This window comes from Agrilus planipennis, unplaced genomic scaffold (genome assembly GCF_000699045.2).
Source record: "Agrilus planipennis isolate EAB-ADULT unplaced genomic scaffold, Apla_2.0 scaffold243, whole genome shotgun sequence".
Taxonomy (NCBI): domain Eukaryota; kingdom Metazoa; phylum Arthropoda; class Insecta; order Coleoptera; family Buprestidae; genus Agrilus; species Agrilus planipennis.
In genome coordinates this window covers 322107-334457 of record NW_020438952.1, presented here as the reverse complement: position 1 = coordinate 334457, position 12351 = coordinate 322107, and the positions used below count along the sequence as shown (strand labels likewise).

Below are 12351 nucleotides of genomic sequence, written 5' to 3'. Positions count from 1 at the left end.
AATTCCTTTTGATTATATTATAAGCCTCATCCGTTTTATCTACTTCAAACTTGTTTTCTATTTCTTTTCACCTCATATCAATCCACCGTTCCTTAGCTGCTCTAAACTTCCTAATTATTATTTGTGTTGACTTACATAAAAGTTTTATTGAGTTATTTCTTTCTATTTTGTAACTATAATAGAATTTAGGTAAGAATTTTGCGAAAATCATGCTACTCTGCTTCTGGTCTTGGTTTTGTTCGTTCAGTTTTGGACTTGGTGATACAAACACTACCAACTCTTGGTTTTGATCTTCGTTTCGTTAATATAGAAGATCAAGGCAACTAAAGACAAAACTGCAAGACCAAGGTCAAGACAATGTTTGCTCACTTCAAACGAAGATACAAACGCGTCAGGCGATATTCCAACGAAGTTTCCATAACTCATGCACTGTAAATATTACACTCGATTCGTAATTAGAACATCGAGCGCACACACAAAATTTTCGGTCACTCTGCACTCTCCAATCACCGGAATTTTGTCTGTATTTACCTAATTCAGCTAGTTTTTTACTCGCTACGTGTTCGCATCATCAAATTTTAAGGAGAAAGAGCACAGTTCGCATTAAAACGCCAAAAATAACTGGCAAGCAAAATAAAATTGAAATTTACAACAGACGCTTATTTACATCTTGCTGTTCGTTTACCTTTCAAAACAGTCATAAGCGGAACAAACAGTGTGCGATTTGCACGATTTACAGGTGACCATAAACTCATAACGAAAACACAACACACACATATACATTTATGTACATACGCAAAAAACATGTGTACATATATGTAAATGTAAAATGTACATGTATGTGTAGTGAATTTAAATAGTACGTATCCATTAGTATGTAGAGGTATCTTAAAATCTCATGGGCCGCGCCACATTTCAAAAACTGTTGACTGTTCACCATGTGCTTCGCCATACAACCAGGGATATACACAGATGTAAAATGGCTTTTTAAAAGTATTTAAATACAAAATGCAAATAGCTTTTGGATTTCTCATTTCAAATATAAAATAGAAAATAGATTTCCGTTTTGAATTTTAAATGCTAAATGCAAAATACGTATTTTCAAAATACTTTTTTGTAGTACCTATTTAATTTTCTACATTAACTTAAGTATAAAATATTTTTTAGAAGAACCTTGTAGGCATTTCTCATTTTTTAAATATAATAATAATAAGTTTTTCTAGACTAATAGTGTGGTGTTTGCATTACATCACCAGCTGCGAAGATTGANCGTTTAAAATAGTGGTGTTTGCATTATATCACCAGCTGCGAAGATTGAGTATGATTAATATTTTTCTGTTTGAAGTGATTGAGATATAGTTTTTCTATCTTTATGTTATAGTTTCTTCAGTTCAGCAGCAAATAATTCTTGTATGTGCTTCCTTATTTACCTTTGTCACACGTTTTAATTGGAAAAAAGACACTGATGCCAAAATAGTTTGTTTAGCGTGAAAGGTCAGAGCCAAAAAGGGTTGCAAATACTTTTATTGATGTAAAATCAACATCAATCATTTTGTATCAAAATATTTACAACCCCGATCTTTTACACATTGTAATAAGAGAAAGAAATAGAATCCATAGTTTCTTTAGCTTTGGGTTCATCTAATAAGTGAAGTTTTTCGAATCGTTTTCTAAGAATTTTGGATTATAGGCATTTATTAGCACACTACAGTAACTTGTAGTTTTCAGTTTTGGCGTATATCAATTCGGTATTGTTTTGCGGGCTGTTTTGTCGTAATTCATAGAATTTCGTAGTTCCTTCTTGATTTGACAGGGGCTGATATCAATTTGGAACTTCAAAATTCCATGGACCATGACATTGAACCCGGAAAACAATATCGATCCGATATTCTAGATTATCCATTTCCAAGAAGTTTAGATTCTTTTGGGCTCTCTTTAGTTAACGAATTAAAAGGCATTCATGGAATGTCTCTTTGTCCCCTTTTTAAGCTTCTAATACTTCAATGGCCAACGTGAGCAACATTCATTCGTCATTTTATATAATGTTTGATCGGTGACACTAGCAAAACTTTTAAAGGTAAAAATGTATTTTACATTTTCATCATTCATTTAAAAAAGAATTTAAATGCAAGTTAAAATAGGTATTTTTTAATTTGTCTTTGCATTTTAAATGCAAGTATTTCAAATAAATTACATCTCTGGATAATACTAATATTACCTATTGAAATTGAGGATACCAATAAGGTAGTACCTAAAAATTTATAGGTTTTACAGTATCAACTTTTTTGATATAAAACCTATATACATGAGTATATACAGTAGGATGCTACACGACTTTTAAATCATCTCTAGACAGGTTGTTTAGAGTCTGATGTAACCACTAACATGCCATGGTTTTCTTTAAATCATCTCTAGACAGGTTGTTTAGAGTCTGATGTAACCACTAACATGCCATTGTTTTCTTTAAATAATCTCTAGACAGGTTGTTTAGAGTCTGATGTAACCACTAACATGCCATGGTTTTCTTTAAATCATCTCTAGACAGGTTGTTTAGAGTCTGATGTAACCACTAACATGCCATTGTTTTCTTTAAATAATCTCTAGACAGGTTGTTTAGAGTCTGATGTAACCACTAACATGCCATGGTTTTCTTTAAATCATCTCTAGACAGGTTGTTTAGAGTCTGATGTAACCACTAACATGCCATTGTTTTCTTTAAATAATCTCTAGACAGGTTGTTTAGAGTCTGATGTAACCACTAACATGCCATGGTTTTCTTTAAATCATCTCTAGACAGGTTGTTTAGAGTCTGATGTAACCACTAACATGCCATTGTTTTCTTTAAATAATCTCTAGACAGGTTGTTTAGAGTCTGATGTAACCACTAACATGCCATGGTTTTCTTTAAATCATCTCTAGACAGGTTGTTTAGAGTCTGATGTAACCACTAACATGCCATTGTTTTCTTTAAATAATCTCTAGACAGGTTGTTTAGAGTCTGATGTAACCACTAACATGCCATGGTTTTCTTTAAATCATCTCTAGACAGGTTGTTTAGAGTCTGATGTAACCACTAACATGCCATNTCCTAAATTTAACACTTAAGCAATGAATTACCCAAAACTCTTTATTGGATTAATATAATTTCTTAATTTTAACATTATTATTAATGTGGTATTAAATAAGCTCTTCGTTAAGGTCAATAAATGGATGATCGATGATGTGTATAATACCATTGGTGCACTCGTAATCTGCCCTATACACTTTAATATTTATTTCACCTCTAATGATGTAGTAATTGTTCCTTTCTTTACGAATGCTAATTATTTCATCTCCGGACATGCTCATCAGGTCAATGTCAGTCCTATTTTCGGACTGAGAAAGGCTTTTCAATCTCTCCATCGAATATTCCAGATTAGACACCACGATGTGCCTTCCCATTACATTTTTCATTTTATGAAACAGGTTTCCGGACAGATCAGTTGAGGACGTGATCAACCCCCTCCAAGCACGATCTCTGGGTACAAAAAGGGTAAACTTCTGATCTTGCTGGTCGACGTCCAAGTACTGGAGAAGCCTCGTTTTTTCAAATAGCGTGAACGAAATGTCAAGGAACGGATCGCTAGTGAGTTTATGAATGACCGGGAGATAAGGGAAGAAGGACAATCTTTTGTCAGAAACCACCAAAGGGCGTTTAATCAAATGTACAACTCCATTCCTAACGGGGATGTTCGGCTTGACCACCTCTACGATCATTTCTCCAATGGGATGCTTTGAATTTCCAACAACAGTATTTGCTTTGACGAAAATCTTTCCACCTTGCTCCATGAAATAGATTAAGACGAAAAGCATTTTACCATCGGCAAGGGTTTCAAAGGGGAAGTTTTTGGGCGTGGGACGAGTGAAGAAAACATAATTCGGAATAATGTGGGCATCTATCACGTCCGCGTCCAACATTTGTAAACGATGTTCTGTAAATCCGTCATCTACAGGAACAAAAAATGTTCCAGATCGATCGACTCTATACAAAGACTCCTTCCGGAGAAGAACCACTTTCTCCCAAAACAGATCAACTTTGTGAGGTCCAATATTCCATAGAACGTTTTTTTCAAAAAAATCGCTAGCTTTAGGTGGTTTCGAAAGCAAGGAGGTGCCTCTCACCACAGGATCCAAAACGTCATCCACGACGTGTAACACTTGAGTGGCCCCATTTCGGGCTGTAGCCATATAATTCGACTTCCCCATAACAATTTTTGCGTTGTTTACGAAAACAGCTCTCTCCTGGTTGGTAATCCAAAGCGGCGGATGTTTGTCGGAGATGGTGTACACAAATTCGGAATTGAGTTCTCCAACGTTCTTCGAGTGCCAACCGAAATGATAGAAAAGAACATCGTCGGAATCGTCAGCGGTGGTACGATTGGCGAATGCTGAATTCACAGGTGCAAAAACTGTCACTTCAGAGTAAGCCAAATACGAAGTGATTATCACGTTTTTCTCTATCGTGCAGTAGAAGTGTGAGAGGTCAGGGTCTTGACCAATCTTAGAAGTTACGGTAAGACGTCTTCCCGAAACTGGCGAAGAGATTACGAGAATTATAACTGAAAGTACGTAAAACGATACACGTTTCATTATGCAGCGTTAGAAACGCATCACAAACTGAACATTAATCGGAAGGAACTGAAATTAGTTATCGAAATGTTTCTATTCCTGAACGCCTGTTTGTTTATGTAAGTCAAGTGGTTTCCATTAAGCCAAAAATTTCGGGGCCAAGTGGAATCTAAAAATGCGTTTCTGGCGCAACGGCTAGCATTCAAATATACTGGAATTAGTTCGTTTATTGGACAGTTATTTATTTTATATGCATGCATCTATCATTTACCAAATGTTACTGGAGTAATTTGAGAAATCCTTTTTAATCGAATTGATACAAAAAGTTAACTTTGGCATAGTTAAGAGCTAGTTCTTGCAAATAGTTTGCCCATATTGTATAAAATATCTTTAGTAAATATACTATACTGTAATTATTGGTATTTAGTGTTTTTCCTTCTTCGCAGGTACAGGTCGGACGCTGGAAGCTGGCGCAAATTTTAAAATGGCGTGGATGCGCGGTGGCAAAAGTAGGCAGTTTTAGGTATAAAGATTGCAGCCCTCATTCTTCAGTATTCCTATCAGGGGCGTAGATTAAATATTTAAAAATAGGGATCAGTGAGCAAATAATAGACAGACAAACAGAAGAACTAATTGTTGATGTTGGTGACAGTGATAGAGATTCCCATGATGACAGTGAATGTGAAAACTAACTATAAAACAAAAGCAATAGGTTAATTTTTTCTTTTTGATAAGTCATGTTTTTACATTATTTTCTAGTACGCTACTGTCCTATCTGTATTAGTACTATAATTTACGCCTACTGAAAGCTTATTTGTGTATCGGTTCCAAGTGACTTACCCAAATAGGTCATAAATGGGCAAGTACCTGCGCGACCGCTCGCGAGCTTCCTTCGTCAGACCTGTAATTCATTGCGAGCTTTGCCAATATTGATCGTTCCTACTATACCTATTGTAATAAGACATGTATCTTAGTTACAGATAAGACGAAAGATAGCAGTGGAAATTACAAAGAATTATTTCAAGAATTGCTTTTGCTACAAATAATATTTAAAGGTTCATTGTGCTTTGACAATTTCGTGTAATTGTTCGCTCTTAAATGTTGTTTTGAAAATGAAACAGAAGCAGAATACTACAGAACAGCGCGATGTGCAATATGCATAACTAATATCCATATCATATTTTCTTTTGTTCTGCCTAAAAGGCTCAAGCTCAAGATGCTACTAATCATTTGAAATGAAAGTAAAAAATATAGTTGTATAGAGATTGAAGTCCAATCTCAAAATTTAAAACAAATTAATTTAATAAACAAAATAACATTATGGGCAGATTAACTTTCCGAAATCAATCCTGAGGCCACACGTTCAAACTTTTCGAATTTTTAACACATTTCATACTTTTGGTAGCAAATGGCAAACCATCGAAGTTTGCACGCAAGTGGACACGCACCTCCATTCCTTTCTATCCTGAGTTAAACTTCGCATTTACCTAAAACTACCTCTACCCCTCCTAACTTCCGTTTCTGCCTCTAACGTGTCTCTGACTAGACCTTCATGCCTGAGAAGGTGTCCTACCAACCTATCTCGCCTTTTTCTTGTTGACTTCCATAGAGTCCTCTGTTCTCTCACTCTTTCTAATACTTCTTCATTTCTAACATTCTCTATGCACGGTATCCTCATCATTCGCCTGTAACACCACATTTCAAACGCTTCTAACCTTTTCTTTTCCGCCGCGTCCACTGTCCATGTTTCACACCCATACAGCGCCGTGCTCCAAACAAACAATCTTTTTCGAATTTCTAAATTAACCGTTCCGTAGCAGAGAAGCGACTTCTTTTTATTGAAGGCAACTCGACCCTGCGCTATCCTCTGCTTCATATCTCTACTACTACTTCCGTCCTGACTTATCTGAATTCCCAGATACCTAAAATCGGCCACTTCTTTTAATCATTCGTCTCTTATCTTTATATTCGCTCTTTCCCTACTTTTTCTTCCCTTGCATACCAGTATTTTTGTTTTACTTATATATATTTTCGTACAATATTGTTTTGTCATTACCGCTACCATTTTATTTAAAGCTATCTCTAACTCCTCCTTGCTTGATGCTAATACTCTTATATCATCTGCAAATAGGTTCTCTAAATATCCATTTCACTTATCTGCCTTTTCCTCATTTTCTATCAAAATGACCCCTGCCTCGTTTCTTATATTATTACTACTGTAACGTACACCTCTAAAATTCCTTTTAATTATATTATACGTCTCATCGGTTTAACATACTTCAATCTTTTCTTCTACTTCTTTACATATCCTATCAAACCACTGTTCCTTAGCTGTCCTACACTTCCTAATTATTTCCCACTTTATAGCCTTATAACAATTTTGTCCTTCTTCGTCTCTCGTGTTTTTTGTATTTTCGCCTTTCTCCTATTAATCCTAAAATCCCATTTGTTATCCAGGGTTTCCTACTGTCGTTTTGTTTAAGACCTAGTATGTCTATAACAACATTACCTATTTACTGAAATTTTGAATTTGCAGTTACAGGTAGATTGGAGATTGGTTTGTGTTCAGTCGGTTAGATAAATCAACCAATCATTTCTTGAACTTTTGCCAAATGCCTCCATGCTTCAGCCAATTCAACTTAATACCTACCGATCACTTCACCGACGCATGATTGGCACAACATGTACGCGTGATATGTATGCATAGCGGCGTTATTATTATAAAAAAAATGTAATTTTATTTAAACAAATTTATTTCTCATAAATTGTGGTAGCATTTATATTTACCTATATATATATTTTTAATTGAATCTAAATAATACATGTTTAAAGATATTCCTAAAAACGTAGGCTTTCACGGCCAAAGTCCCATTGTAGGATAAGTAGGGCCACGTTTGAGGTACAACCAACGGCTGAAGAAGACCTGAACCGATAGGTCCTACAACAGCCTAAGGTCCAGGGGTTTTAGTAGGTAGGTCCGGGGACACCTTCCTCGGGAATCAACACTGTCTTTTGAAGATCTCCTCACATTGGCCATTGAAGGTATTAAAAGGTTAAAATGGGACAAAGGGACATTCTATGGAATGCCTTCAAATTCTTTAACTGAAGAAAGCCCAAAACATTTTATATTCCTTGGAAATGGATAATCTAAAATATCGGATTGATATTGTTTTCCGGGTTCAGTGTAAAATCCATGGAATTTTGAAGTTCCAAATTGATATCACTACCTGCTAAATAACCGCTTATCGTACCTTTAGTGAGGAACTACGAAATTCCATGAATTTTCGACAAAACGGGCCGCAAAACAATATCGAATTGATATACGCCAGCTGTGTAAAACTGGAAACTACAAGATATTGTAGTGTCCTAATAAATGCATATAATCCAAAATTTTTAGAAAACGATTCGAAAAACTTCACTTATTAGATGAAACCAAAGCTAGAGAAACTATGGATTCCATTTCTTTTTCTAATTATCGTACAATGTGTAAAATACCGGAAACAAAATGGGTTGTAAATATTTTGATATAAAATGACTGATCTTAATTTTAGATCAATGAAATTATTTGCAACCCTCTCTTGACTCTCTTCTTTCACAGTAAACATTAAACTATTTTAGCATCAGTGTCTTTTTTTCCTATTAAAACGAATAACAAAGGCAAATAAGGAAGCATATAGAAGAATCATTTGTTGCTGAACTGAACAAACTATAACATAAAGATAGAAAAACTATATCTCAATCACTACAAACAAAAAAATTTTAATCATACTCATACATCTTCGCAGTTGGTGATATAATGCAAACACCACTATTAGTGTAGCAAAACTCCAGTATTTAAAAAATGGGAAAATGCCTGTAACCTCCATGATGTCCTTTATCATGTTAAGTAAGGAGAACGTAAGTCATAACTAATTTTGTAACCGTATGATTATATTAGTAAATCGCAGAAAAATGGTCCACTTACGTCAGATTGTTTAAGGGCCTGAAAAAGGTAACAAAACAAGAGCTGGTCAATGTCGTCCCTGTAGAGATACAGAAAAGTGCAAGGATCGACGTCAGCTTGGGAGAATCGGTAGATCATTGAGATCGAGTGCGAAAATTGGACTTCGAAATCACTGTTATATGCCTGCAAATAACCATCCTCTACCCCAACACTTATCTGCAAAAAAAACAAACAAAATTAATAACTTTTATCCATACTACTATAGGTACAGTTTTTATAACATTTTTGTTTATCTGTATTCTATATATGTTATCGTTAATCTTAATCCAGAAAACTACTGAACTATTGAAATAATAGAATATTAGTAATTAATTTTATTTATTTTGTTTTTTATTTAATTTTTTCTGGAACTTGTCAGAGTAGGTACATATTACAGTAAGTGAGCACGCAGTGACACTAATTTCAGTGATTATACATGGATATCAATGAATGGTAGGTATAATCAAAAGAGTAATTAGGAAGGGATTAAGAGAAATCAGACGCAGGGCTGAAGTTAAGGTTGTCGTAAAATCTAGATTCTATTGCTTTTATCTCATAACAACGAATGAAGTCAATTTGAGAACATTTAGATTTCCCTTCAAATTCCATGAAACTCTTGTTACTTAATGTTTGGTTCAAAACACCTTGACCTACGTACTTCATCATTGGCGAAGAGTAATCCCCTCATAAGACAATTTTTCTAAAAGGTACCTACCTACTTAAAAATTTGGTGTCAAATTTGGTACGAGAAATCCATTGAGAAGCTACAAGCCCAATTTTGGTGATTCTTTTTTCTGTGGATTCGTTTGCTATTACAACATCTTTCTCTTGATTTTGATAATGATTTATCATATGAGCTCATTTTTCTGGAGGAATTTTTAATAGCATAAGCAAGAATCATCTCCAGAGGCAATGGAAGATCCCGTTCTGTCCGCAATTATTCGGCTTCTCAATAGTAGATGGCGCCAAATGTTTCGTTTATTGCTTTATTTATTGTACCTGTATTTTCAAGTGCCTAACTACTGAGCGACAGGACTCCGAGGTTAGACCATTGCTTAGCATTCGGGAGGACGCTGGTCGGCTGAAGAGGACCTTAATTGGTCCTAGAATGGCCTGAAGTAGAGGGGTTTTAGTCGGTAGGTCCGAGGACTTCTTCCTCGGGAATCCGACACTACCCAGTCGTACGGACGGCTGGGTGACTTTTGAAGATCTTCCCTCGAACGCCGGTTCGATTTCGGGTCCGTCTGCCTAGGTCCAAATTTTTCTGTGCTCTTGTTGAATCACTTAGGCAAATATTGGGACAGTCATATTCCACAGATAATCTTTCATTCTCTTCTGTCTTCATTTCGTCCGTCTCATCTTTCTCACCCGAACCACCACCACCCACCCATTTCCATGAATCCTGAAAGGAGGCTGAAGGGGGCCTCCAATTTTCAATTAGCAGGAGATCCGATAGATAATTTTATCAACTTACTTTTTACTGGTGGGTGATTTATCGAGATTGCCTATGGCGTGCTAATGCGATCTAATAAAATCGAAATCGCAATTCACACCTAGCGGTTTTATTATAACTAATTATCGTGTTAGAAAACCATTTCGTATGAATTAATTGTCAACTAAAACCAAAATACAATCGCAAAAACAGCACTCAATCTATTACTAAGTACCAAAATAATTAACACTTTATATACACTTGTAATTTTATTTGTTTGTTTGTTTGCCACCATTTCCCTTCTTAATTACTCAACCGATCATATAACATTTTTTGTACACACATTGTCAGGGGTACAAGAAAGGTTATATGATATCATTTTGTCCAGCAAAAATATTGTTCCCTAAGGATAAAAAAAATTACGTCTTTTGGGTCGTCGATGATCATGTTTACCGTAAATATCTGTGAATTGTATTACTTCCTTTGTTTTGTCAAAATAATTCCTATATAGTTCGTCTTGAAATAATGATTAAATTTACGAGCATACGATAATTATTCGGTGTGTGACGTGTAGGTATATGTATAATAACATGGAAAATGGACTAAACAAACACAAGTAATGTACCTAATTTAAATTAATTTTCGTCTTGTAGCATTTCTAACATCTTGTACTTTATCTCTCGCGGAATGAATAGCAAACAAAAGCCCGTGAGGCCCGGGCTTAGGGGCGGCAAAATTTTTGGGAAGTCAAAATTTTAAAGCCGAAAGAATTCCGAATTCACAAATCAATTAGATTAGATTTTATTTGAATGTTTGAAAAATTTTTAATAAAATATATTGAATAATCTATTGATCGAATTAACTTTTAATTTGTCACAATCTTAATTTTTAGTAGATCAATTAGCTTTTATCAATATTGGTATATATCGAACAATGCTACTGATTTATTAAAAAAAGGGAATAATGAATTTTTAAAAGAAATGTTTAAATACATTTATGTATAGTATGTTCCTCAATGTTTTTTTAATTTTTGTATTTTCAGTGAAATTAATCTCACTATACAACGTACAGCGCTAAGAGTATGGCACACTGTTGCGTTTAATATGAAAAAAGTATTTTTTTTTAAATGCGCATAGACAACCCAACAAACGCTTCATACTTTAAAAAAATGCAGTGCATCTTCTTTAAAATAAATAAGAAAACCCCGCCAGAGCTACGGTACTAGGCTTTTTTTTGTTTTATGTCTCTACCGCATTTTCCTTTCAGGATTTCCATTGGAGGCGTCTCTACGATGACGCAAACGATGCCATCTGCGTCCAAGATCCACCACTGCCTTGACTGTGCTGTATGATCTTCCGTCGGAGGATTGACGATGATGTCATGTCCTTCTACAGCATATCAAAGATCAAGAAGCTGTAACTGTAGCACATGCTTTCTGTGGAGGATGGATCTGTCGATTTGGTGTACCTTTAGGAATTACTGCAGACTAAGGAAGACGGTTCGAATCTCAACTCTTCAACAAACCGTCGCATAATGAACACCAAACACATCCATATCACGACATACCACGGCATACCACTCGGAAGCAAATAGAATGGTCGAACGACTTCATCACCAGCTGAATGCTGCAATAACATGTCATGGGCCGAGATTCTTCCCATAGCAGTGCTATTAGGCATCCGAACAGCCTGGAAAGATCTGATGCAATAGTTGCTGACATGGTACATGGAAGATCACTACGTCCAATAGCAGACCATCGCCCTACACCGCTAACATTTCCAACTACTACAACCTGTATCTGGAACACGACATGGGGAAAAAAAGACAACCATCTACAAGGACATCCAAACAGCAGAATACATCGACACGATGGTCCCAAAAACTCACTACACTGCAATTCTCATACGACGGCACTTTTAAAATAATCAGCAGGAACGACTACACGTTCACCGTCCACCACCCAACAAAGAGAAAACCATATCTATTCTCCTACTTAAACCAGTATACATCAAGTCAGAGGGGCAACATCTACAATCCCCTTCTGTACCTACAACTACCAACAACGACATCTCACAATCAACAAAAACAACCCACTCAGGACGTCCAGTACACGTTCCCTGAAATAGTTCACAGAAGGTAGGGGTCTTGTGGGTACATAGACATACAGAAGATGCACATGTATAGTAGCAACTCAGCCTTTCTATCGTCGCTCTTGCTTGACCAAAATCAGGCCAAACATTGAACTCAGACCAAGCTGCTAGACAGACTAGATATCATCATAACAATCATAAGATTGGTTTAACACGCACCTCCACTCCTTCCTATCCTG

General features: G+C 35.8%; 2 protein-coding genes across 8 annotated transcripts in view; both read right to left on the bottom strand.

Annotated features, from left to right (window-relative positions):
* The window catches only part of LOC108740638 (TBC1 domain family member 4), a 97571-nt gene that overhangs the window by 37906 nt on the left and 47314 nt on the right, over positions 1 to 12351 (bottom strand). For 4 of the 7 annotated variants that reach the window (XR_001938381.1, XM_025974859.1, XM_025974858.1 and 1 more), the window contains exon 2: positions 8573 to 8767. The exons of 1 other annotated variant lie outside the window; for it this stretch is intronic. Coding sequence is in view for 4 of the 6 variants with exons in the window: in XM_025974859.1 (XP_025830644.1) it covers positions 8573 to 8767 (195 nt within the window). In the remaining 2 variants the exon portion in view is untranslated. Of the gene's footprint in view, positions 1 to 369; positions 622 to 8572; positions 8768 to 9305; positions 9388 to 12351 lie in introns of those variants that run through there. 2 more of the 7 variants (XM_025974860.1, XM_025974864.1) reach the window with 2 other exon arrangements.
* Positions 3110 to 5047, bottom strand: LOC112904577 (fasciclin-1-like). The gene has a single exon (XM_025974870.1). The coding sequence runs from the start codon at positions 4627 to 4629 to the stop codon at positions 3178 to 3180; it is 1452 nt and encodes a 483-aa protein (XP_025830655.1). The 5' UTR covers positions 4630 to 5047; the 3' UTR covers positions 3110 to 3177.

Coding starts and splice junctions, on each gene's coding strand:
- LOC112904577 (XM_025974870.1), bottom strand. CDS start 4,629: ATGAAACGTGTATCGTTTTACGTACTTTCAGTTATAATTCTCGTAATC.